The sequence below is a fragment of the Pinus tabuliformis genome, chromosome 8, assembly GCF_031772625.1.
Source record: "Pinus tabuliformis cultivar Carrire ecotype Pingquan chromosome 8, CPIR1, whole genome shotgun sequence".
In the NCBI taxonomy this organism is placed as follows: Eukaryota; Viridiplantae; Streptophyta; class Pinopsida; order Pinales; family Pinaceae; genus Pinus; species Pinus tabuliformis.
In genome coordinates, this window is record NC_142294.1 from 417979130 (window position 1) to 418003894 (window position 24765).

At 38.9% G+C, this 24765-nt stretch overlaps 1 protein-coding gene across 3 annotated transcripts in view; it reads right to left on the bottom strand.

The window, feature by feature from the left end:
• The window catches only part of LOC149235830 (GATA transcription factor 26-like), a 187720-nt gene that overhangs the window by 14946 nt on the left and 148009 nt on the right, over positions 1-24765 (bottom strand). For all 3 annotated transcript variants that reach the window (XM_089372203.1, XM_089372204.1, XM_089372205.1), the window contains 5 exons: positions 17374-17761; positions 17119-17170; positions 16806-16909; positions 16313-16541; positions 16044-16179 (listed from right to left, as the gene is read on the bottom strand). In XM_089372203.1, coding sequence (XP_089228329.1) covers positions 16044-16179; positions 16313-16541; positions 16806-16909; positions 17119-17170; positions 17374-17761 — 909 coding nt within the window. The remainder of the gene's footprint in view (positions 1-16043; positions 16180-16312; positions 16542-16805; positions 16910-17118; positions 17171-17373; positions 17762-24765) is intronic.

Here is a 24765-nt window from a genome sequence, read left to right on the forward strand (position 1 = left end):
ATCTCTGAAATTGAGCACATAGTAGCAACTAAAAAGAGATGTGAGCTAAGCATAAATGCCACAGCCTTGCAAGGTTGTGCGGTACTCATGGAATTAGGCTCACCTTTTGCAATTCGTTTTTTGGCATTAAGGCCAAGTATCTAATATATCCACTATCCATTTCTGTAAAAAAAACAAACCCCAAGAACCCAAATTGGCATCCGCAAACATCCTTGGGAACCACAAACTATTGAAAAATGTGAGACTGCCAAGATGAAGAATTGTGACAAGACGAAGGCACCAAGCCCAAGGAATGACAACAAACTCAATGAGACAACCATGTCGGGAACAAATAGGTGCAAAAAGATTAAGGAGAGATGAGGGTAAAAGTACAATAAGCATCACCTTTACAAGGCTAGACACTGAGCGTTCCCATTAATCATGATTCCTAATAGGCCCACGTCCATAATGTCTATGTACCACCCTGGGACATAAGAATGTCCACCAAGGGAGGGGAGTTACCTCCCACCAAGGGGATCTCGTCAATGCCATAAAACCAAGTACCATGAAGATGAAGCTAGAAGGACCGACCATGACCATCCACCATCAAGATCTAGGATACACACTCACATAATATTCATCCTATAGGGCTTTTAAATGGCTTTATACTTGCACTCAATGGGCTTACAATGGTGTTGACAAAATAAATTTGTGCATATGTACCCCTGTTGAAAGAAGGCTAATAGGTCTATAATAATTATCATTAACAAGTTTGCAATATTAGTTCCACTCTTAATAATTGCACAATGGTCATGGGCTGCAGCGAAGATCACACATCTAGCCGAAACACTAGGTACATTTATTGAACGATCCAACATTTATAATAATTCTCATTAACAAGTCTACAATATTATGTCCATGCGAAAATCCCTTGAAATGCGGCAACTAGAAATAATTCTTCTAACTGATAAATTAATTATGCAGTTTATTTTGTTTACGGAAAAATAATGAATTATTCACATTGCAATTTCTTCACCAAATAAAATACTGCGAAAGCAAAAATTGGAAATAAGAAATGCTAGCACCCACACATAAAAATGACAATTATTTTTGGATAAATGTCCCTGGAAAAACCCAATGTGGGAAAACCAGTGCAACCGCTAAGGGTTTTATAATTATACAGCAGTGAAATTCTGAGTACAATAAATATGGATGTCCAACTGCCTATCTAAACTAAGAGAAAAACTAGCAAAATCAACTGAGGGAATTTACCCTCTTCTCCAAGCAATCCCAGCTCGAATTGACAAACCCAAGCAACTCGTCCAAACCCTTTGCGCAAGCTCTGCGTCACCTCTGCACAGCCTATCACACACTCTGCCCGAAACAATTGCTACTCAAGTCATCCTGCTTGTTGCCGACTGAGGTGTTGAAGAATCAAACGCAATGATGTATATTAGGATTCTTCTCTACTTGATAACAATTTGTGAAGCAATTTTATAGTTACCTTAGCTTGATCTCCTTTTTATTATTAGTGTGTGTGTTCAATCAAACTGCTACAAAAACCATAAGGATAAGAACACAGATGTTGGCTCTCTGCCAGGGCCAAAACCTCTCTCTCTTAGAGAGGAAAACCCTTCGGTTTCTCTTATTGAAGCTTCTTATTGATCAATGCCAAACCCTAGACCCATGACTAGGATGTCCTCCAAGCACAATTCAAGTACTTCCTCTACTCTTCAATTTAAACTAGACTTCCTCTTTCCAGCACTTTGCTCCCTAGGACTTCGTCTTCCTTCTTTGCTGCTTGTCTAGAGATAGACCTTGCTTATGTGAGCTTCTTGATGAGATATGCTTCTTCTTCTCTTAGAGATGTTCTATGCTTAAGGAGACACCCTTCCCTTGATCCAACGAGATTCTTCTTGAGATAGGTGTACAAATAGATGTAACTGAACAGCAGCCCTAGTTCTACCATGTGTAGTAGGAACCCTAGAGAATTAGGGTCCTTTTTCCTTCGCTAGAGAGATCATTGTTTTATAAAACGGCTAAGTCAACTCCGACTCGGCTAAGTCAGACCGACCCAATGCCTGGTCGGGTCGACTCAGTGGCCAAAACGAAACAGTTGGCCAGGTTGTTACCGAGCTATTCATTGACTCGGTCGACTCAATAGCAACTCGGCTGACTCGGTAATGACTCAGCCAGCTCGGTAACAACTTGGCCTGCTCGTCTCTTTGACAAAAATATTGAAGCACATTTGTCAAAAGTTGTTTTGCCTCCTACATATCAATGGTTGGGTTGTTATTTATTGCATATTTATAGCCCTAAAGTAATCTATCACTATGAGAAAGTTTTGAAAATTACGAGGCCGAAGTATGGTTATCCTAGTGGCATGAATTAGAAAACTGAAACAATGCATTGAGCCATACAATGTTTTTAAAAAAGCAAACGTTCTGGCAATGGACTAATAAATCAATATTTACCTCTGACTGTTTTGGAGCTTGACCAGAATTAAATCAAGGGTTTTGAGACTTCATTAGGGGCAGAGAATTGGTATTATTGTTGTTGTAGTCCGGTGATTGTCCTTCGGCCGAGGCAAAAAAGAATCCTGGCATTGGTGGCTAAGTATGAACTTTGTATAAGACAGTGCATTGGGTGCCATTTTGATATAATGGATATATTCATGAGCCTACTTTGATCATATGTTGTCTTCTCTCTATATTCTAAAGCTTTGTGTTTGGAAACATGAATGAAAATCTTTAAAATTATGTTTTTTATAAATAAAAAAATATTTAATGTATTTTTTACAACGACCAAGTCATTGAAATCAAACCAGCCGAGTCAATACCAAGTCGGGGTCAGAGTCAAAGCCAACCCTCAGTTGTTTCCGAACCGGAGTCGGAGTTTTAAACATTGAGAGAGATAGGCTTCTTTGCTTCACTTGGGAGGCATTGTAGGCCTAGTCTCTAGCCCAAACAACACTAGTTCATGGAATGTTTTGTCACTATTGTCATACCCGCAGACTTGACCTCTTTTATCTCACACGTGTGACTGCATTCTGTCTTAGAAACAGTGCTCTTCACTTCGATATTCTTCCTCCTTTCTTCGCTTGTCTTGGAGACCCTTAGACTTGCCTTTTCCTTCACTTTCCTTGGCTTCTACCTTCGCTGATTTCAGAGCTTGCTTGTTGGACGTTGAGAGGGAGTGGATTGCCTCTATATATAGAGGATTGTCCTCCTTTAGGCCGACATTAGGCCGACATGATGTCTTTAGGCCAACTTGATTGTTTCTTCATTATTTTCATCGTTTAGCTTCTTTTGGAGGACGTTGCTGCATGGAGACGACTTGCACTTGGCTTGGAGGTATTCCTTTGACCTTATACAATTTTTATACATAGTATAACATGCCCTCTAAGGGTCTGACATAAACACAATGACCTTTTGACTTCCTAGAAGCACTTAAACATGTGCTTGACCTACTTCAATGAGCAAGAAACTCATTGACAAATAATATAAAAATAATTTCTCTTTTCTTGAATAAATACAAATGTCAAAATTACATTTATGAAGACCAAACTTAGTTACACTTTCTTCAACATGAGGAAGTGTCTCTCCTGCCTACTGGAAAATCCTCCCAACCTCTGGAACCTGAAACGACGTCCACTCCACCTAAATCACACTGCCTTTTTAAGGCTTTGTGTAGGCCTTGTGCTGCCTCCTGGAGAAAAATAATTCAGCCTCCTCTCTATGCCTCTCTGTAACTGGAATACTTCCTCCAGATCATTGTCTCTGCCCCTCTCTATCCCTGCATCCCCTCTCTAGCTAGAACTCTGTTGCTGGTTATTTCGAACTGCCCGAGGAAATCGCATTGCTGGCTCTCTTTCGTATATGTCTCCATCTACTCATCGACCTCTTCTTATAATCTCTAGTTGGGACTCCAACGGCCAAGATTAATACTTAATCGATGGTTGAGATCATCTCCAAGTCGATCTATGTGAGTTTCTAGAGAACTCTCACCTTTCTCAATTAATTACTATTAATTAACCAATTTTTCTAAGTTAGACTTACGAAAAATTTAAATGACAGTCAATTAATTTAATTGAGCTACCTCTAGGTGGAATTTCCAAAAATGATTCATAAGTTTTGGAGAACTCATGTATTTTAGCCTCTTTACAAAATCTTGAGACTGGAACACCATGCTACAAAAACTAACACTCCCTCTCAGCGAGGAAGGTGTTCTCCAACTCTATATTTGTAACATCCTCCATACACGTTGCTTATGTCTGACAACTGTAGCTACATGCCATTGTCCATCAACCACTACGTGAACTCTGATTCATCTGCCACTAATTGTAGTTGAACCATGCTACATCTGTGCTGCTACTAGGACTGCACTATACACCCTGTACTACTGCCAACTTTGCATCTGCACTGCAACCCAACTAACATCCCTCTCATTGTTGTTGCTGCTACTGCAATTGAGAAATATGCAAAGTACTTTGTCCCTACTATTGAAATGGGTTCTGAACTATACCCATATGTTCTCTGAAATAGATGAACTTAGCTCTTCCTAGAGCCTTCATGGGTATATCTGGAACCTGCTCCTCTGAGGGAACATACTGTCATTAGAGGAAATTTTAGCTTAAAAGTGCCAATGAAATTTTCACGTATATAATATGTAAACCAATCAAAATCATTTAAATTTAAAAAGAGGTACATGTAAATATTTTGGAGAGAAGAAAAAAAAAAACTACTTTTTTAATTGAATTTTTGGCTTATCTCCTTATAGGTTTACTGAAATTCAAGTGTAGACACTTGTTGAATGCGGAATTAAATTCTTCATCCAATGAGTATCCATAATGCAGATTTTTTAGAAGGCCCACATTGATAAAAATAGAAGATACATTAAAAAATCATATTCAACGGATTTTTTTGATGTATCTTCAATTTTTATCAATGTGGATCGTCTCAAAAGTATGCATAATAGATACTCATTGGATACAAAATTTAAATCTGCATCCAACAGCTCTCTACACTTGAAATTTGAGTAAACCTATAAGGAGATAAGCCAAAAATACAATAAAAAATAGTAGTTTCCTTTTTTCCCTCCAAAATTCATAGCTCTTATTTTATAATTTTGCCTTAGGAGGCCACGTTTAGACTAAAATTTCCTCTAATGAATTTGACTACTCCACGCTGCACACAATCTCTAATTAATGACACCAAATATCTATGTGTTTCGACCTGTCATGAAACACTAGATTTCAGAGAACTTGTGCAACTCTTATTATCACTATAGACATTGGTCGCCTCCATCCTCTGTCGAAACAAGCTCACCAGCAACTTCTGAAGCCATATAGCTTCGCACGTAACTATGCTAGCTGCCATATACTCTGCCTCTACAGAGCTCAGTGCTACTGACTTCTGCTTCCTGCTGCACCAAGAAATCATCCCTGATCCAATGTTGAAGTTGTACCCAGAGGTACTTTTCTGTCCATTGAACTACATGCCTAATCTGCATCTGTGAATCCACATAGTCTAACGTCATCCCCTCAGATATATTTCAACCTATACTCTATTGTGTCGTGCAAATACCTCAAAATGTGCCTCGTTGTTGTCCAATGCACTCTCTTTGGCTCCACCATAAACTGACTGAAGAGTGTTGACTACGAAGCAGATATCTAGCCTAGAGTTGACCAGATACATGAGGGAACTGATGAGCTATCTATACAAGGTGGGGTCAACATCTTTGTCATTTGATGTGTCTATCTTCTTCTAGTTGGTGATCATGGGCGTAGACATGGAATCATGCATTCTGAATCTTTTCAGAACATTTGTAGCAAATCTCCCTTGACCAATGAAGATCTCCCCTTCCTTTTGCCACAGTTACAATCCTAGGAAATAGTCCATCAACCCCAAGTCCTTCATGTCAAACTCTGGTACCAGGTTCCTCTTGCAATCTTCTATGAGCCCTGATGACCCTGTCAAGAAGAGGTCATCCACATACAAAACTAGGATGAGTGGCTCATCCTCTACCATCAAGTAGTAAAGGTTGGGATCTGCGTCACTCTTGACGAATCCCATCTACTGCAAGTAGTTTTCAATCTGACGATACCATGCCCTGGGAGCCTGTTTGAGCCTGTATAAACCCTTCTCCAACCTACACACGTGTGTGCCTCTCATGTGTATCGAAGCCCTCATGTTCTATGCACATCTACTCCTCTATCACCTTGTTCAGGAATGTTGTCTTGATGTCCATTTGGTGAATCTTCCACCCCATCTGTGCTGTTAGGGATACAACTGACCGAATAGAAGTGTATCTGGCAACTGGGGCGAAGGTCTCCTCGTAATCTATCCCTTCTTTTTGTGCATACCCCTTTGCCACAAATCTATCCTTGTACTTCTCCAAGCTACCATTTGCAACGTACTCGATCTTGTAGATCCATCGAGAACCTACAACTGACATGTCCTCAAGTATTGCCACCACCTCCCAAACACCGTTCATCACGATAGAACTGTACTCCTCTACCACGACATCTATCCACACCTGATGTTGTGCAACTACCTGATAGTTGGAAGGTTCTACAACCTATGCCACCAATGCTTGGTAACTATCAGGTTATCTGCGCTTTCTCTTCTTTGTCCTAGGACCTCCAATGAACTCCTATGCATCTCTCAATGTCTGACGAACTTCCCTGCTGATTCGACCACTAGTGGTGGGAGGTTCAACTAGTTCCTCATCCTTCCTCAACTGCTTCCTCTGTTGTCAATTCACTAGATCCCCTACACCTGAGGAAATGCTAGTATTGGTAATTGTACTAGATCCCTATGACCATCCTACTAGTTGTCCCTGTTGTTGGACAAATAGAGCTTTTGTTGGCTCACTTTGCCACTTGTTGGCATCTCGCGAGACTTCTTGAAGGCTCTATCCTCCAGGAACTTTACGTCATGTCTCACTACAATCTTCCTACTGCTAGGAACATAGATCCTATATGCCTTTGACGTTTCACTATACCCAACGAAGAACCCCTTCCCGGCAGTCTAATCCAATTTGGTGCGCTTCACATCTGGCACATAGCAGTAAGCTATGCTGCCAAAGATCCTGAAGTGACTTACCTCGAGTTTCTTTCTTGAGAAGACTTCTTCCAGCATCATCTTCCCCAATGCCTTGTTAGGAATCTTGTTCTGAATATACATTGTTGTGTTACATGCCTCTACCCATAGAAACCTGAGCAAATATTTGTCATATAGCATCGCCTTTGTGGCCCCAACTATGGATTTGTTCTTACACTCTGCTACCCCATTTTGTTGTTGATTGTATGGAGTTTTCCACTCTCTTATGATGCCTTCCTTCGCACAAAAATATGTGAAGTCTTTATCAGTATAGTCTCTAGTCTTCACCATTATCTGAGCGAAGCACCTTGATCGTCTTCCCTGTCGCATTCTCTAGCAGAACCTTGAACTCCTTGAAGCAATACAAGGCCTCATCCTTGGTCTTCAAGAAGTAGATCCAGGTTTTCCTGGAATGGTCATCAATAAAGGTGACGAAATTCTCGACCCCACTGAGAGCTCTTGTGGACATAGGGCCACAAATATCTGAATGTACCAGTCCCAACACGCCATCTGCTTTGTTGTCACTTCTTGGCAATGCTACCTTAGCATATTTCCCAAGCACACACCCTTTGCACACATCATCGTGTTTCGTGCTAAGTTCTAGAACACTTGTCACAGTCTCCTCGAGCATTCTAAGTGCTCCATGGTGTAAATGTCCCATTCTCTTATGCCATAGCTCATTCAGGTCTCCCCCCTATTACTATCATTGCCTATCAGTGCCATTGGAGAATCGAGTTGTAACCTGTACAACCTGTTGCTTCGAACTCCAATATGTTTCACCCTCTTCCAACTCGAGTGTTTAACAAACACCTTCTTCCCTACGAAGTGGACATCATATCCCTTATCTTATGTAGTTGGGAAACTGCAATCAGGTTCATACCCAATCTCGACACATGCAATACATATGTAGCGTTGGTACTTGCTCTTGACTCCCTCTGAAAATCAATGATTCCTCTCCCCACTGGAGTGCACTTGGTCCTATTTCCCATCGTAATTTGGAAGTCCATCTGCTCTTCATTGTACCTAAAGAAATATTCTCTAAACCTTGTCATGTGAGCTGACGCTCCACTGTCAATGTACTAGACACTTTTGAAGTTGAGTTATTTAAGCAAGCAAATTTGTCCTACAAGCTGGAAGAAAATTCTGAAGCCCCTTGATTATCGAATCTGTCCATGGCCATACTAGAGAATTCAGGAGAATTTACTGAAGACATCTGGAGTATAAATCTGTGTGTTATTTCTCTTCCACTAGGCACTAAATCTGCTCTAGCAAACTATTGCAAACCCTTTGTGCCTATACAAGAATCTGCTCTGCGAAATATTGAGTTGCTACTCCGAATAACTGTTGGAATCGCTTCTTCGGACAAATCAAACTTTCCTGCCTATTGCCACTGGAAAATCAAAGCCTGTCTAGCAATTCACACCACCTGGCTAGGCACTGCGCAGCCCCAGAAAATTTTGGTTTGTTGTCCCTCTGAATAACGAAATTTTCCCTACTTCGACTTTGAGCCTCTTGTCTATCGAATACGCTCTGATACCATGTGAAAATTCCTTGAAACGCAACAACTAGAAATAATTCTTCTAACTGACAAATTGATTATGCAATTTATGTAGTTTACGACAAAATAACAAATTATTCACACTGCAATTGCTTCACCAAATAAAATACTAAGGAAGCAAAAATAGGAACAAGGAAATTCTAGCACACACATAAAAATGACAATTATTTTTGGACAACTATCCCCGAAAAAACCCAATGTGGGACAATCAGTGCAGCAACTGAGGGTTTTATTATTATGCAGCAGTGAAATTTTGAGTAAAAGAAATATGGATGCCCAACTGGCTATCCAAATTGAGAGAAATACTAGCAAAATCAATTGAAGGATTTAACCTCTTTTCCAAGCAATCTCGACTCAAACTGACAAACCCAAGAAAGTTGTCCAAACCCTATGCACAGTTTTTGTGCCACCTCTACGCGACCTGTCACACGCTCTACCCAAAACAACTACTACTCAAGCCATCTTACTTGTTGTTAACTGAGGAAGTGTCTCTACTGCCTACTAGAAAATCCTCTTGGCCTCTGGAACCTGAAACGACCTCCACTCCAGCTAAATCGAACTACCTCTTTGAGGCTCTACATAGGCCCTGTGATGCCTCCTAGAGAAAATAATTCAGCCTCCTCTCTATGCCTCTTCGGAACTAGAATACTTCCTCTAGATCACTGTTTATTAAAATTGGCAACTATGGCAACTGATATTTTTGTTGGATTCCTCTCATCGAGAGGTGTAGGATTGATCTAAAGATCATCCAATTTCGACATGTATTCATGGAGATATGAATTTGTTTGTGTTATGGGACAATTCGTCAAGGTCGGCCAGCGACCAAATTGCCCCACTTGTGCTCAACGTTTTAGTATAAAAAGAGGCGGCTTGCAAGTCATGTAGTCACTCATCTCATGTGATCTCTTCGTCTCCACTCGTTTGGGTTTTGGTGGAAGGAAGAAGATCCTAAGAGAATACATTGTTCTAAGAAGCCCTACATCTAGATGTTGTCATGAGAAAGAAGGCTCTATGCTACCTAAACATGAAGAAGCTTAATGTTGTCCTAAAGAAGTTCTACACTGCCCTAATGTGGAGAAGCCTAACACTATCATGGAGAAGCTCTACGCTGCCTAAACATGAAGAAGCTTAACGTTGTCCTAAAGAGACCTACGCTGCCCTAAATTACAGTCCATGACGCCAGCCTTAACGCTGGTATGGAGAAGCCCTAACCACTGTTAAACGATGCCCAAATACATTGTCCTATTAGGGGTGTGTATGTAGCAAGAAGAGGCACTTAACGCAGTCATGATGGAGGCTTCCATTCACTGTCAAAGGGAACCTCTATACGCAGCTAAAGGAAGAGCCATAAATACCGTAACCGCAGTCCTCAAAGGGAGATCTAATCCGCAGTAAAGGGAGATCCTTTCACGCTATATTAGGAAACACACAGCAACTAGAGGAGGCCCCTAACCGCAGCACTTAGGGTGCACTAGGACGCTATCAATAAGTGTTTTATACGCAGCTAACGGAGGCTCCAAACAGCAACATTTTTGTTTGGGTATGTTATGTTGTGCAGAAGTATCCAATAGGTCTGTTGTGAGTCAGATGGTGACAAGGATGCCTGAATTCAAGAAGAGCATGAAGGTACATGTCTGAGATGTACCGAAAGAAAATCTTACAAGGGGACCATTCCCCTCATGTAGCAAGTCCACAGGTTTGGAACAACCCGAGGGGTTTGAGATTCATGATCAGGAATCTCATGTATGCAGGTTGAAGAAAGCTCTCTATGATTTAGAGCTAACACCTCGGGCTTGATATGAGAGGATTGATAGTTGTCTGATGAAGCTAAGATTCACTAGGAGTGAAGCCGATCCAAACCATTGCTTGAAGGTTGTGGATGATAAACCTCTCATACTGGCACCTTATGAGGAAGACCTCTTTCTGACAGGTGCAGACCCTCTCATTTGCAAAAGTAAGAGGGAGTTGGATTCCGAATTTGGAATGGTAAACTGCAAGCCCAGGAGTACCTCAATGGAGCTTGATTTTCAAAAGTTATGTGATAGTGATGATGGACCTAATTTGGGAAATGCCTCTGAGTTTCATAAACTCATTCTAGCATTGATGTTCTTGGTGAACTCTCGTCCGGATATATGTTTTGTAGTTAGCATGTTGATTTCATATATGGTTGAGCTTCACTAGATTGGTGCCAAAAATATTTTGAGATATCTTCGAGGCATAATCTCTCATGGATTGAGATACACTGCCGAAAATGTGAAGCCACATGATTATTTGAATGTTGACTGGGCAGGCAATGAGGAGGATCGCAAGTGCACTTCTGGGTGTTGGTCCTCTTTGGGTTCTGCTACGATATCCTAGATGAGCAGGAAGCAAAACTCAGTTGCTTTGAGCACCATTGAGACTAAATACATAGCTACGAGTATGACCTTGTGTGAAGCTGCCTGGTTGAGGAAGCTCTTCAGTGAGTTGTTTGGACACATGTTGGATACCACCGAGATCTTCTGTGACAACCAGAGGGGGGATTCAATTGTTGAGGAATCCCCTATTCTATGATCGCTCCAAGCATATAGACATCAAGTACCACTTTATCTAGGATATTGTACATCGAGGAGCAAGAAGGCTCCATCGCATTGGGACTGATGCGCAGGTCACCGACATTCTGTCAAAGCCCCTGGGAAAGGTCAAATTTGTGACTTTCCAAGAACGACTAGGAGTCGTGGAGGGACTCCCTCCTAAGGGTCCAGTATGATATGGACATTGATCTCTGGGAGCTCCGGGGGCTTGGGGGTACATCTTCGAGTGATGAGCAACCATAGGGTGAGTGGTTCAACGTTCCCCTAGTGGTTTGCTATGTAGGCAGGATGAGTGGTTCATCCTTCTCCTACTGAGACACAGTCATAGGGTGAGTGGTTCAGCCTTCCCCTAGTGATTTGTTGGGTACAACGTGAGTTGTTCAGCATTCCCCTGGGATACCCCTGGCAACATGTAGGCAAGATGAGTGGTTCATCCTTCTCCTGTCGAGACATCCTACCCATGTAGTCTGGGACTCATGGGAAGTACCTCTCATCTAGCCAATGAGCAAAGAAATGAAGAAAGGGACCATAGTAGTACCAATGGAAGCATCGTGTTACTACTGTACTCCCTATGCTAAGATGATATTAATCTGGGATCAATTGGAACTGACTTTGGGTCAATAAGAGTGATATAACTCACTCTCTTTTGGAACTGATTTCGGATCAGTAAGAGTGGTATGATACACTCTCTTTATTTGGAACTAATTTCGGATCAGTAAGAGTGGTATGATACACTCTTTATTTGGAACTGATTTCGGATCAGTAAGAGTGGTATGATACACTCTCTTTATTTGGGACTGACTTTGGGTAAGTAAGAGTGGTATGAGACACTCTCTGTTATATGGGACTGACTTTGGGTCAGTAGACGATGGTATGATACATTCTAGATCACTTCTTCTTATTCATAGTTCAACAGAGCAGAGCAGTGCAGGGCATTGATGGAAGATATAGTACAGTATGGCAGATGGATTAGCAGATGGAGTTCTCACTAGTTGAGAGGGAGTGTTAAAATTAGCAACTAGGACCAAACTCCATGTGGGTCATCTTATTTATGGCAAATGATATTTTTTTTGGATTCCTCTTGTCGAGAGATGTAGGATTGATCTAAAGATCATCCGATTTCAAAATGCATTCATGGAGATATGAATTTATTTGTGTTATGGGACAATTCGTCAAGGTCGGCCAACAACCAAATTGCCCCCACTTGTGCTCAACATTTTAGTATAAAAAGAGGTGGCTTGCAAGTCATTTAGTCACTCATCTCATGTGATCTCTTCCTCTCCACTCGTTTGGGTTTTGGTGGAAGGAAGAAGATCCTAAGAGAATACGTTTTTCTAAGAAGCCCTAGATCTAGATGTTGGCATGAGAAAGAAGGCTCTACGTTGCCTAAACATGAAGAAGCTTAACGTTGTCCTAAAGAAGTTCTACGCTGCCCTAATGTGGAGAAGTATAACACTATCATGGAGAAACTCTACGTGCCTAAACATGAAGAAGCTTAACGCTATCCTAAAGAGACCTGCGTTGCCTTAAATTACAGTCCATGAATTCAACCTTAACGCTAGTATGGAGAAGCCCTAACCACTGCTAAATGATGCCCTAATACGATGTCCTATTAGGGGTGTGTATGCAGCAAGAAGAGGCACTTAACGCAGTCATGATGGAAGCTTCCATTCACTGTCAAAGGCAACCTCTATAAGCAGCTAAAGGAAGATCCATAAAAGCCCTAACCGCAATCCTCAAAGGGAGATCTAATCCGCAAGAAAGGGAGATCCTTTCACCCTATATTAGGAAACACACAACAGCTAGAGGAGGCTCCTAACCACAGCACTTAGGGTGCACTAGGATGCTATCAATAAGTGTTTTATATGCAGCTAACGGAGGCTCCAAACAGCAGCATTTTTGTTTGGGTATGTTATGCTGGGCAGATGTATCCAATAGGGTTGCTATGTAAAGTCTGATTGGGTCACTGTGTGAGATATTTAAGGACCCATATCATTAGCATTATGTATGGAGCTGTTGTGTGTAATAATACTGTTGAGATCTTAGATTATTAGAGGATTGTATGTTGTTGTTCCATTTGATGATGAACAGTGATGATGGGTGCAACATGGTGCAGCACATTGATGATGGACAGTGATGATGGGTGCAGCATGGTGCAGCACATTGATGATGCATAGTGATGATGGGAGCAGCATGGTGTAGCACAGTGATAGTTACAGCATGGTGATGGAATTACCTGAGTTCAAATCTGCTACCTCATGTGTCATCTTCTTAGAGAAGATCTCTACTCTTATTTTGTCAAGTCAAAATGTTGACTTCTGATGTATATGTACTATCTATCTCTCTTTGCTGAACTATTGAAGAACATAAGAAGAATTGATCAAGGGTTTCCCCACATTGGGGTTTGTCACTGGCTGGCGCCACATCTTGTGTCCTCATGTCTTGGCTTGTTTTCTGTGATTTATGTTTATGTTCTATCTGCATTTTACTATCATGCTAAAAGTGATTGGTAATTTGGAATTGATATTGAGCTAATATGGAAAATTGAAGTAAATTTGCTCTAAGCATAGAACATACCTAAAATTAACTGCCCTGCGTCCCCACTCTAGCTCGAACTCTACTACTGGCTAGCTCGAACTTCCCAAGGAGCTCGCACTGTTGGCTCTCTTTTGTATATCTCTCCATCTACCCATCCACCTCTTACTATAATCTCTAGTTGGGAATCCAACGGCCAAGATTAAAACTTAATCGATGGCTGAGATCATCTCCAAGTCGATCTGTGGGAGTTTCTAGAGAATTCTCACCTTTCTCAATTAATTACTATTATTTAACCTGTTTTCCTAAGTTAGACTTAGGAAAAATTTAAATGATGGTCAATTAATTTAATTGAGCTGCTTCTGGGTGGAATTTCTAGAAATGATTTCTGGGTTTTGGAGAACTCCCGTGTTTTAGCCTCTCTACAAAGTCTCAAGACTGGAACATCGTCCGATGCTACAAAAACTAACAGTGCACTCTTAATAATTGCATAATAATCATGGGCTACAAGGAAGCTCACACATGTAGCCTACTCAACAAGTACATTTATTGATGGCTGTTTTTTTAATGTTTGTCGAAACATCGAATATAATGGATACTCCATGTTCACCCCATTGATTTATAAATCATCCTATATCTCTCTGGATTTTTGTTTTTCCTTGACTAGTAAAACAAAATAACTTTCTCGTACCAGGGCTCTTGTATCTTCTAAGGGCATTGTTGATGGCCCAAACCATCTCATGCCAATAGGGGGAACAAAGAACATTGAACAGTATACCATATGAATAGAGAAACCACAACATTTCCACATCCATGCCATCCTACTACCAATATCAAGGAAATATGGCATTGTTATACTTCCACCCCTTGCATACAAGGTTCCACTAGCATCGTGAGATTTGCAATGGCCAAACATCTAGATGTGGCAGCAGATGTAACCTTTTGTTTTTCACCATACTTTTTGCTTCTTCCTCTTCTTGTCTTTTTCTCTACCTCCCTTTAATACTAAGGTGCAAAGTTTTAGTTACATGGAGTTGAGTTTTCAACCCAGCCATACCCGACAAATATGTTTCCTCACACAGTCTATACATCAGTGTAATGTTTGCTCTCATTGCAACCATAGCTGTATATCAATTTAGTGGTTTCACCCCCTCTTCCCCACTTCAAGTTTTGTTACACCCACATTGTTGTTATCAGAGTTTTGCTTATAACTTTGCCTTCACTTTCACCTTTATCCCTTTCTACTTCTTCCTCGTCTTCATCAAATGGGTTATTGTGAGAAATCTTATTGTCTTCCCCATCACTCCTATTTCACACCTATGCCATTAGAAATACAAACTGAACCATACATCACATGAGAAACATTTTCTTCAAGTCACTGAAGAAAAACCTGAAATGAGGGAATTTGAAAAGAGAACAAATAAACAACACCAAGGAAAAAAACAACAGAGCATAGGCTTAGCGCTTACATCTTCAATTTTTTAACAGCAGGAGAATGTCTGTGGTAGACTTCAATCCCTCCCTCCTCAAAGCTCTCTCAAACTTGCTCTCCTAAAAAACCAGAACTTTATCCACTCAAAATCCTAACCTGAGATAAGTGAAAAGAAAACCAGCGCATCTATGGAGTCACCACAGCATTGAGTTCCGAACATTCGGGGAGTGAGATTGGACCATGAAGGGAACAATGTTAAAGTTCAATTCAGAGCACAAACCGAACAGTGGGCAGGAGCAATTATTCTTGTCCTAGGGAACCCTCCTGCTTCAATCCCATAAGGAGAGAGCTGCAGGAGTGAGTGCAATAGCGGGAGAGGGCAGGGGCACTCTTTACTATTTAGTATCCCTGGCTGCAAAATTTTCTATGTTCAGGTCAAAAGGGATAAGAAAGTCATGAGCAAACAAAAGATTATATGGAATCAGACTGCAAGAATGCATCATAGCATTCTATAACAGGATGCTTCACAAATTTGCACCCAAGAAGGGTACTACAGTAAATAAGTAGAAAAAGTAACTAGGAAGGCAACTTCACTGAATTGCTCCTTAATATAACCTAATTTTTCAAATATGAAGAATATGAGTCCCATTAGGTGGTGTCAACAAAAAGGCAAAGTATTGATGTTAATTGAATAACATTTGTACATAAGATAGTGTATTAACTACTTGAATACATTACAATTTCCTACTCCAATTTAGGATTGAAATATTCATAATGGACAATACGCAGTGGACTAAAGCTCAAACAGAAGTCGCATAGTTTCCATCCACTAACCGATATCAGCAGTGGATGTAACAATATACCTGTAATAACTTGGCTGGACAGTTGACCTGGAGAGCTCATGAATGCCTTGTGAGTGGCATGTTTCCAGGGCTTAGAAACAGAACATGCAGGCAAACCAAAATCCTTTATTTTTGTGGATTCCTTATATTCTGGAATCTGGCAAGTCACAAAATGCTTTGATTAGATTGTGATATTTGATAAATATAATGCCTTAAATGACAACATCCTCATGAAGCATGAGCCTGGATATCCTAGAAATTCATATGTTTTTAAAGCATCACATTTTTACCTCTGAAAAGTTGACACACTTGCTGTCCTTAACATCTTTTTGGAGTTTCGAATATCTCTCTAGCCATTGAGAATTTGTCAAATCTGTTACTATTAAGAGTTGTTGAAAAAGGCGTTCTACCTGAGGGCTCAACCTAGACCCATAAGTCCCAAACATGCCTTCAGAAAGTAAGTGCTGAAAGTTGGATAAAGCCCCCTTGAATTGGCCACTGTTAAACATGCATTTCAAGCTAGAAAAACAAAACCACCACCAGATTAAATTTTGAGATAAATATAATTCAAGGATACTAAAGACTTAAAAACATAATGTAATGTGCCTACATCTCTTGTAGTAGAATGTAAATACTAGGTGGGGCATTCAAAGCAATATCAGTTCTAACAGGAAAGAAGTATTTGCAGATTGAAAGAGAAAAAACAAGAAAGGCAGAGAAAACATAGAAGAATCATGAATGCTATGCTAGGAAAAGAAGATGGCATAACGAATTCCGACTAACCTTTCTGGAAGTCCGGAATGATCGACAGAAGAAAGATATTTCACCAGATGCCTTTGCTCGTCTTCGTTTAAGAGCTCCATAAATGTATCAAAGTTTACAACATCCTATAGTTTATGAATAACTGCAAACATGTCAGGATGTAGAAAACCAAGTTCTCGAAAAGCAACCCCCCTTTCAAATATTAATGAATATGAAGGCTAAAAGAGAATACTCCCTAAAGGTTGTAGAGAATATTATTAAAATCTGGCTGGGGTATTAGCTAAGTTTCAGTAGCTCATATTTATTCATCAGGCAATTGCAAACAAAGTCTTACCTCTAGTTCAATAGATATTAAAGGCGAATGGCAACTTTGAAGAAGTTTTTTCCTGTAAGATCAAGTAATCAATTGCAAAAAAAACAAATATGAAAGACTAAAATTTAAAGACTGTTTCAGACAATTTAACAACCTTCAGTTCTAAAATGATATGATCCTTTTCATGCTTATTAACATTAATCAGTGCAATATAATAGAGCACAAAAAATACAGAAAAAAATGTCCCATACAGTAACTACACAATGTTTAACTTACAGCTCTTTCATTTCCATCCATCTTTCAGATCTAGTTATATCATCACCCCATATCTGTACACGAGTGTCCCCTACCCCAGAATAAGCCTGATTTGAAACATCAAATTTACTGTATCCTTTATTGTCTATTAAAAGTGAACTTGCTTCTGACTCTTCTTCTCTTGTAGCTGAATGTGGTTGCCTAATAAATACACCACCAAGACCTATCTCAGGAGTAATTATCTGATCCTTGCATTCATAAAGCAGATCATCTTCTGAGGAACTTGATAGGTATGACAAATCTTGCCCATGTGAAACTTGCACACTTTTAGTAAGATTTTCAAGAGATGATGGCCGCTGGCGAAACATAGAAGTGCGTTTCTTTGAGGGTACAGGAGAATCCCATGCAACTGCATAATTTACAAAAATTAGTCATAAGAGCCCTGAAATAACACACCTTAGGCAAAAGCAGTAAAGAACTAGCAGATGCACTACCGAAAGCAATTTTGAGTCAGCCTTGACAAAGTATATATAGTAAATAGAATTTAAAAACAGACATGATATGGAAAAGGACCTTCTGTGAATCAATGATATATCATTGCAGTTCCTTTATATAATAATTTGTTAAAAGCAGAATTCTGAAGCTGTAAAAATCAATGGTTTAAAACTCCGACTTGGCCTCGAAATTGGCAAAGGGTCAACTCAGACTTGGCCATGACAGGGATCAGTTTGAATTTAATGACTTCGTTTACTAAAAAATACATAAAATATTTAAATTCTAATAAAATATATATATTTTAAAGATTTCAAACAATTAGAGACAAAATATGCAAAGTTTGCTCATGTATATACCATGTAAGGGTGAATATATCAGGATTCAAACTAGCACCAAGTGCAGTACATATCAAAAACAAAATGCATAATCAGTAAGTCTCTAAATGACCTATATCATACAAAAAATAAGCTACAAGCTACTAGCTTTCTACAAATCATTGATCAACATTATCAATCATCAAATTCATCACTACTACTAGAAATGGGATCCTCAGGATGAGCTACAAGATCATCCTCTGGCTTGGAATCTTCAAACTCATCAAACTCCTCAGGAACATCTGCAACTGCTCAATGAGATAGGTGTGAGGCAAATAGAGGTGGAAGGGATGTTCTCCATATAGTTTGATGTTAGGGTTTAGGGTGATAGGATTTGGGGTTTAGGTAAAAAAAAATTATTTAGATTTTCCTAGAATCTGCACCGCGATGAGGAAGATGACAAATTTGACCTAGTAGGTAGAGACTCAAATGACCTAGACCAAAACTGGCAGAGTCATGCATTGACTCAGCCAGTTTGATAGCAAATTGGTCCTTGAACTAAGCAGAGTAAGTTCACCAGGTTTATGGTCAACTCAGATGAGTCCAAGTCCATGTTGACCGAGTTTAAAAATACCAATTAAAACATATTTATTGGAACTGGCCAGTCAAACCAATCTGGTTCGAGATCTAGAACCGGTCGGTCAAACCGGTCCGGTTCGAGATCTAAAACCAAAAATGGCCGGTTCAGAACCAAACTCGCTAGTTCGGAACCGAATCAGTCGGTTTCGTACAATGTGACCAAAGATGTTCCAAACACAATTTAATATAAAGATAAATAAAACAAAACAAAACAAAATTGAGTGGGGCAGCCTAATATTCAAGCCTCTGGCCCTACTATTGCTATGCAATTCATTGGAATCTGACATTCTCATTTACCTTTCATTTTCAAATTTCATCCTTTTATTCCAATTTTTAACATTACCATGAAATGACTCTGGATGTTTGAGAATGGTTCCAACATAGATTTCATATGGAGAAAGTAGAATTTAAGATGTCACTCAGTCCAACAAACTTAACAGTTTTTCAGGATTTCAGGATTTGGGGATTGCAACGTTTCCTTTGGATTTTGTCATCTACAAGGGTATGGAACTAGAAATTAATCAAGAGCACCAAGCCCTCTATGTACCTCGATGTTAGTGGCATTGGTTGTCGAACTCCTCTGTCATGACCCTACTAAAAATGTACCCATCACTCAAATAAAATCTTGACTTGACATGCTACGTTTTTTCTATCTTATTCTAATGCTTAGAGGGTGATATTGATGACAAAGATGCCAATATAGGCAATGATTTTCATGACATGTAGGTATTTGTTGTAGCATGATTTTTTTTGGATGTTAGAGGCCATCTAGAGCCTATTTGTTTATGTATTTTCATTTTAGAGATGGATTGCACTATGTGCTTTTTTCGTTAGGTGCACCCATACATGATATAAAGATGAGAACTTTTTCTTATTTATCTATAAATAGCTTGTATTCATATGAAGCACACAAAGATATATGTTTTTCTTTAAAATTTGAATATTTTAAGTGTTTTTTGTTGACCGGCTTTTTGGTTTGGTTTTTTCACTGGTTTTGACCAATTCTTGATTCAAAGAGTTTTCTTGTTTGAGCACTGATTCGATTCCAATAACATTGGTTAAAACCAAGTCACTAAACATAAACAAGTAAAAATGGGGCTGGATGTTGCTTCTAGTGATCCCTATTAAGACTCAAAAATCTTGTTGCATCAGTTTAATAATGAAATATAGGCCACGAAATCAACCAAGACATTTTGTAGGTGCTTGTAACTGCCCCAATGCCATTCTTAAATTGCAAGAACATTTCAACAAGTACCCTAGTTAACTGCTTCCATGTATCAAAGGCTAGATATTGGAAACACTGAGAGGGTGAATCAGTGTTTCGTTAATTAACCAATTTATAATCAACAAATCACTATATTAACCATTCAATATTGAACACATGGACATAGAAGATTTATAACTGGAAGAAAACTTGTCTTAATATAAAGAATACAAATAGGTTTATCAACTCCAACTCAAACTTCCGTAGGCTCCGACCTATGAGATACACTAATTGTTGAGAAATCACGGGCGGCTAGATTAGGGTGATTTCTCTTACTTTGATAATTGCTTGTGATGTTCTTTTACTTAACTTGGTGTACTTATTATTAGTTTCTCTTTCACTAGATTATTAGTGTGTTTTTTATCATCAAACAGCTACCAAACAATGAAGATCAATGAGACAAGAGGACACAAATTGTAGGTTGCAAGCCAGGGCCAAAACCTCTCCTCTTGAGAGGAAAACCCCCAAGAATTCTTCTCTTCTTATAGAATCTTCAAATGATGAATTCCAAAACCTAAGACCCTTGACCAAGACCCCTCCAAGACCAAGTTAGATTCTCCTTTGATGAGCTTGTCTTTCACAAAGTCAACCTTAGTCAAACTGCTACAAAACTGTTGTAACTTCTCAAGTTCGGACCTACAATTTCTTGACTGCAATTTTCAGCCTTTACTGCAAAAACTCTAGTTTCCACGTGTGAGAAAAGATGGTGATTTTGTCCTTCGCTCGAATTGGTTCTTCTTCCTTGGAAATTCGGCTAGCAAAATTGACCTTCTTGACACTTGATCCCAGCTCCTTTTATGATTGTAATTTCTGCAACAAAAAATGCCTTAGACTCTTCACACGTGTGGGAGAATGCAGCCCAAAAACAGCCCTAAAAATTTCATTCTCCCTCTTTCAATGTTCTCTTCTTCTTTGTTGGCTATAAGGCTTCTTCTTGTCTTGTATTCGAACTTCTTGGATGTTCTCTTGATGAGGTCGAGTTCTTATATATAGACTTCTCATGGTGGTCAAATAGCCCTTATGAGGCCGACTTGTCATTCCTTGAAGGTCGACTTGTTGCATCTAGGCCGACTTGATCTTGGAGGGTCTTTATGACTCAAAATGACTTACATAAATTTTCTTTACATGATACAAAGTGCCCAATTGGGTCTCTTTCATATATGACAATGACTCAATTGACTTCTTTGACTCTATGACAAATCCTAGAAGAACTCTATGGGTGCTTGACATAAAAATAAATTAACCTTGACCATGAAACCCATGCTACAAAAATAATAATAATAATTCTTTCTTTTTACAATATACAAGAATAAAGAATACATTTCATATTTATGAAGACCAAACCTAGTTACTTATTTCAACACTAATCCCTTAACTGAACTCCAACTAAGTGAATTTGTGGGCACCAATCCCCTAGCTAAGCACCAACCCAGCAAAATTCAAGGGCACCAACCCATATGAGATACCAATCTCCTCGCTAAGAACCAACTCAAAAATTCGTAGATTCTTTTGCATGTCAACAACAACTCTTGGTTTACCATAAATTTGATTTCTTCAGTAGCTTATCACCCAACCAACCCACCCTTAGGTTTACACCCTCAAACTTGATTACAAACACTCGTTAGGCTCCTCTGCTTGTTCCTGCACCTTGACTCCTTCTGCTTGTGAACTTAAGCCTTTATACCTCAGCCAATACCCTTAAGCTTGTTCCTTTTCTCCTTTTAACTTGTTGCATACCTCACCTTGGTTTTTGCTCCTATGCACGCCCTTAGTTGTTTTAGCTGTCCTACATGCCTGTGGCCTAAACATCCCTTGTCACCTTCTACAACATCTTAATCATTGTGCACAATATAAGATCCTTTCCTATGACATGCTTTACTTTACCAACTAGATCTTGTAGGTGCTCGACCTACTCCACAACAACCACGCAGCTCGATATAGATGACAAAGCTCAATCTTTACTATTAGACACAATGTCGTCAATTGATTGCACTTAAATTCAATTGAATCGTGGGATTGACATCTCAGTTACATTATAGTTCTATCTGTTGTAGGTGCTAGAACAAATTTCATCTTAGCCAAACCTTTGCCACCTTTGAACCAGACCATAGAAAAAAACAATAATTACAAATCAACAGACCTCCTCGCCTTGTTTGGAACTCAGACCTCAAAACTTATGTTGCTAGAAACCCGCTTTACACTGCCTCATATCTCTTTTCTCGACCGCCTTAGAGGACTTGTTATTCATTTTTGTCGAAATGACATGTCCATGCTCATATTTATACGAGTGTGGGCATCTATAATTTTTAAGAGTCGACCTGTAATTTCATTGGATCCAACTTGTATTACTTTTAATCTTTAAAACTTGTGTATGGCTTAGACTCATCTCTTTTGCATTGCTTTGACATTCAATGGGCTTAAAGTGTTTCATTCGTTTTTTGGCTAAATTTTTGTTACAATTCAAGTTACAACCTGAGAATAATGTTTCCTGGCATACCTTTTTTTATCATTCCATGAGGGCTTTATTTTAGTATTGTTATTCTTCGTAAAATTTAGGAGGGTTTATGAGATTTCCATCAAGAATATTGTTATTTATGTTCATTGCATCTAGGCTAATGGAAGTGTGCATGGCCATTCACAAATCTTGGTATTCAGATACTTCATGGAACGAATGATCCTTATGGCATTTTTTAATAGATCTTCTATACCAGTTTCATGTATGTCATTCTTCAAGTGTTGAATTTGTGTAGTTTCCTAAATGCAGTGTTTGCATGAATGTGGAGCCCTGGAACGCAACATTTCAGTGAAATATGTGGGGAGATATAATGATGAGAGAGCGAAGATACATGTGCCTAGAACCACAGCCATGGCTATCATAACTGTTGGAGACACGCTACAAAGAGGGAGTTGGATCTACTTCTCTATCCAACAAACAATTTAAACCACAAGGACATCACAATTAATCCAATGAAAATAGTGAAAGGTTCTTAAGCTTTTCAAGGCTCGTTGTCAAGAGCTCCATTCTTATTATACAAATCTACAAAGCCTCCTTCAATCCGCTCTATTTACACAGTGTTTTAACATCTCCTAACCTTAACTCCACATGTTCATGATAGTGCCATTATTTGGTCTTCTTTTTTTAGGGTTTTCTTGTTGTATCTTAGGACTTCTTAAGGCTTTTCTTGCTTAACTTTTCAACATGTTGGCTCCTCGCTATAGCAAACTTGGCTTGACATCAATTACAACATCTCAACAATCTTCGTCATGCTTGACAATTCTTTTGGCATCAATGATAACACCTCAACGCCAGAAACCTTTTCTTAATAGCAAAGATAAAGACTTTGTCAATACAATTATGTCATGTAATTTCTCATTCATACTTATTAGAAGATATTGAACCATCCAAAATCATCTAATCTTTGGAAACCTTTTGATCATCAATTGACAAGCACAATCATCTAAGTGAAAACAGTAGATTTTGCAGATAACAAGATGACAATAGAGTTAGACTAAAGAACTATGGCATGACCATAATAGAACAATCGATCAATAGTGTTCCAAAGATCACAGAATACCTACCTTAGATAATTAGTAACATACGGCTCTCCTTATGCTAAAGGTATGATGATGTAAACCAAGAATTTGTATGCATTTGTACCATGGATCAATATCAACATATAAGTTTGAGATGATTGCATGGTAATGTCCCACTAAGTAATTTAGCCAGGTAGTGAACCATAGCATAAGTTTGCATGCCAACAATGCACATATGACCCCAATGTTTCCTTCCTAAGACAACAATAGAAATCTCAACCATGCTATGCCATATAAGTTGGCAAAGCAAATACTAAACCTATGTTACTAAAAAAGGTTGCAAAGGTGGAAAATTTGGTGATGATGTGGGGATGGACATGCACGCAAAGAACATTTATAATTTGGAGATTCCAAATTTCAATTTTTTGAAAGATAAATCAACGTAAGATATATATATTCAAGTCATGTTGTTATTATCAACATATTTTATTGGTCAAAGCATGTTGTTGAGGGTACAATTCCCCCCAGTGACATGTTTAATTTTTCCTGTTGTGAGAACAAACACACCACAAGGGGGCTATTAAGTCAAGCCAATGGCCACATGCCATTTAGCACTAAACTATGTTCTAACCTATAATAGGTGGTGAATAATCAACCCATTAAACTCTTAAGGAAGCATACTAAAGAATTTTGTATTCATTCAATATCTTTAATGTATTACCAAACTTCAAGAACATACTATATAATATTATAGCACTTTGGGTGAGTTTTGGTAATATAACGAGTGGGGAGTTTAGATATCTATACTATGAAAAAATCTATATAGATTTTTGTTCTCAAAAATTGTATTTGTTATTACATCCAAATAAATATCATAGTGTTTAACACTATTTGTCTTATGTCCTTAAGGATTAACATGATTATTTTATGCATGTGTATTTTACATAATTAAATAGAATTATTTGTGTTTGCTCTTCAAGTTTAAAATGTTACCAAGGCACTTATTGAACTCCATAACTCTTTGTATAAAAGGTTTGGGGCTTTCAATTAAAAATCATAATTTGCAATGTTAGAGAAGAATAGTTGGGTTATGCCTTCCTTATCTGATAGATAGATAGCAGCCTAATTCACCCCATTTCACCTAAACCCTTATATATAATTCAAGAT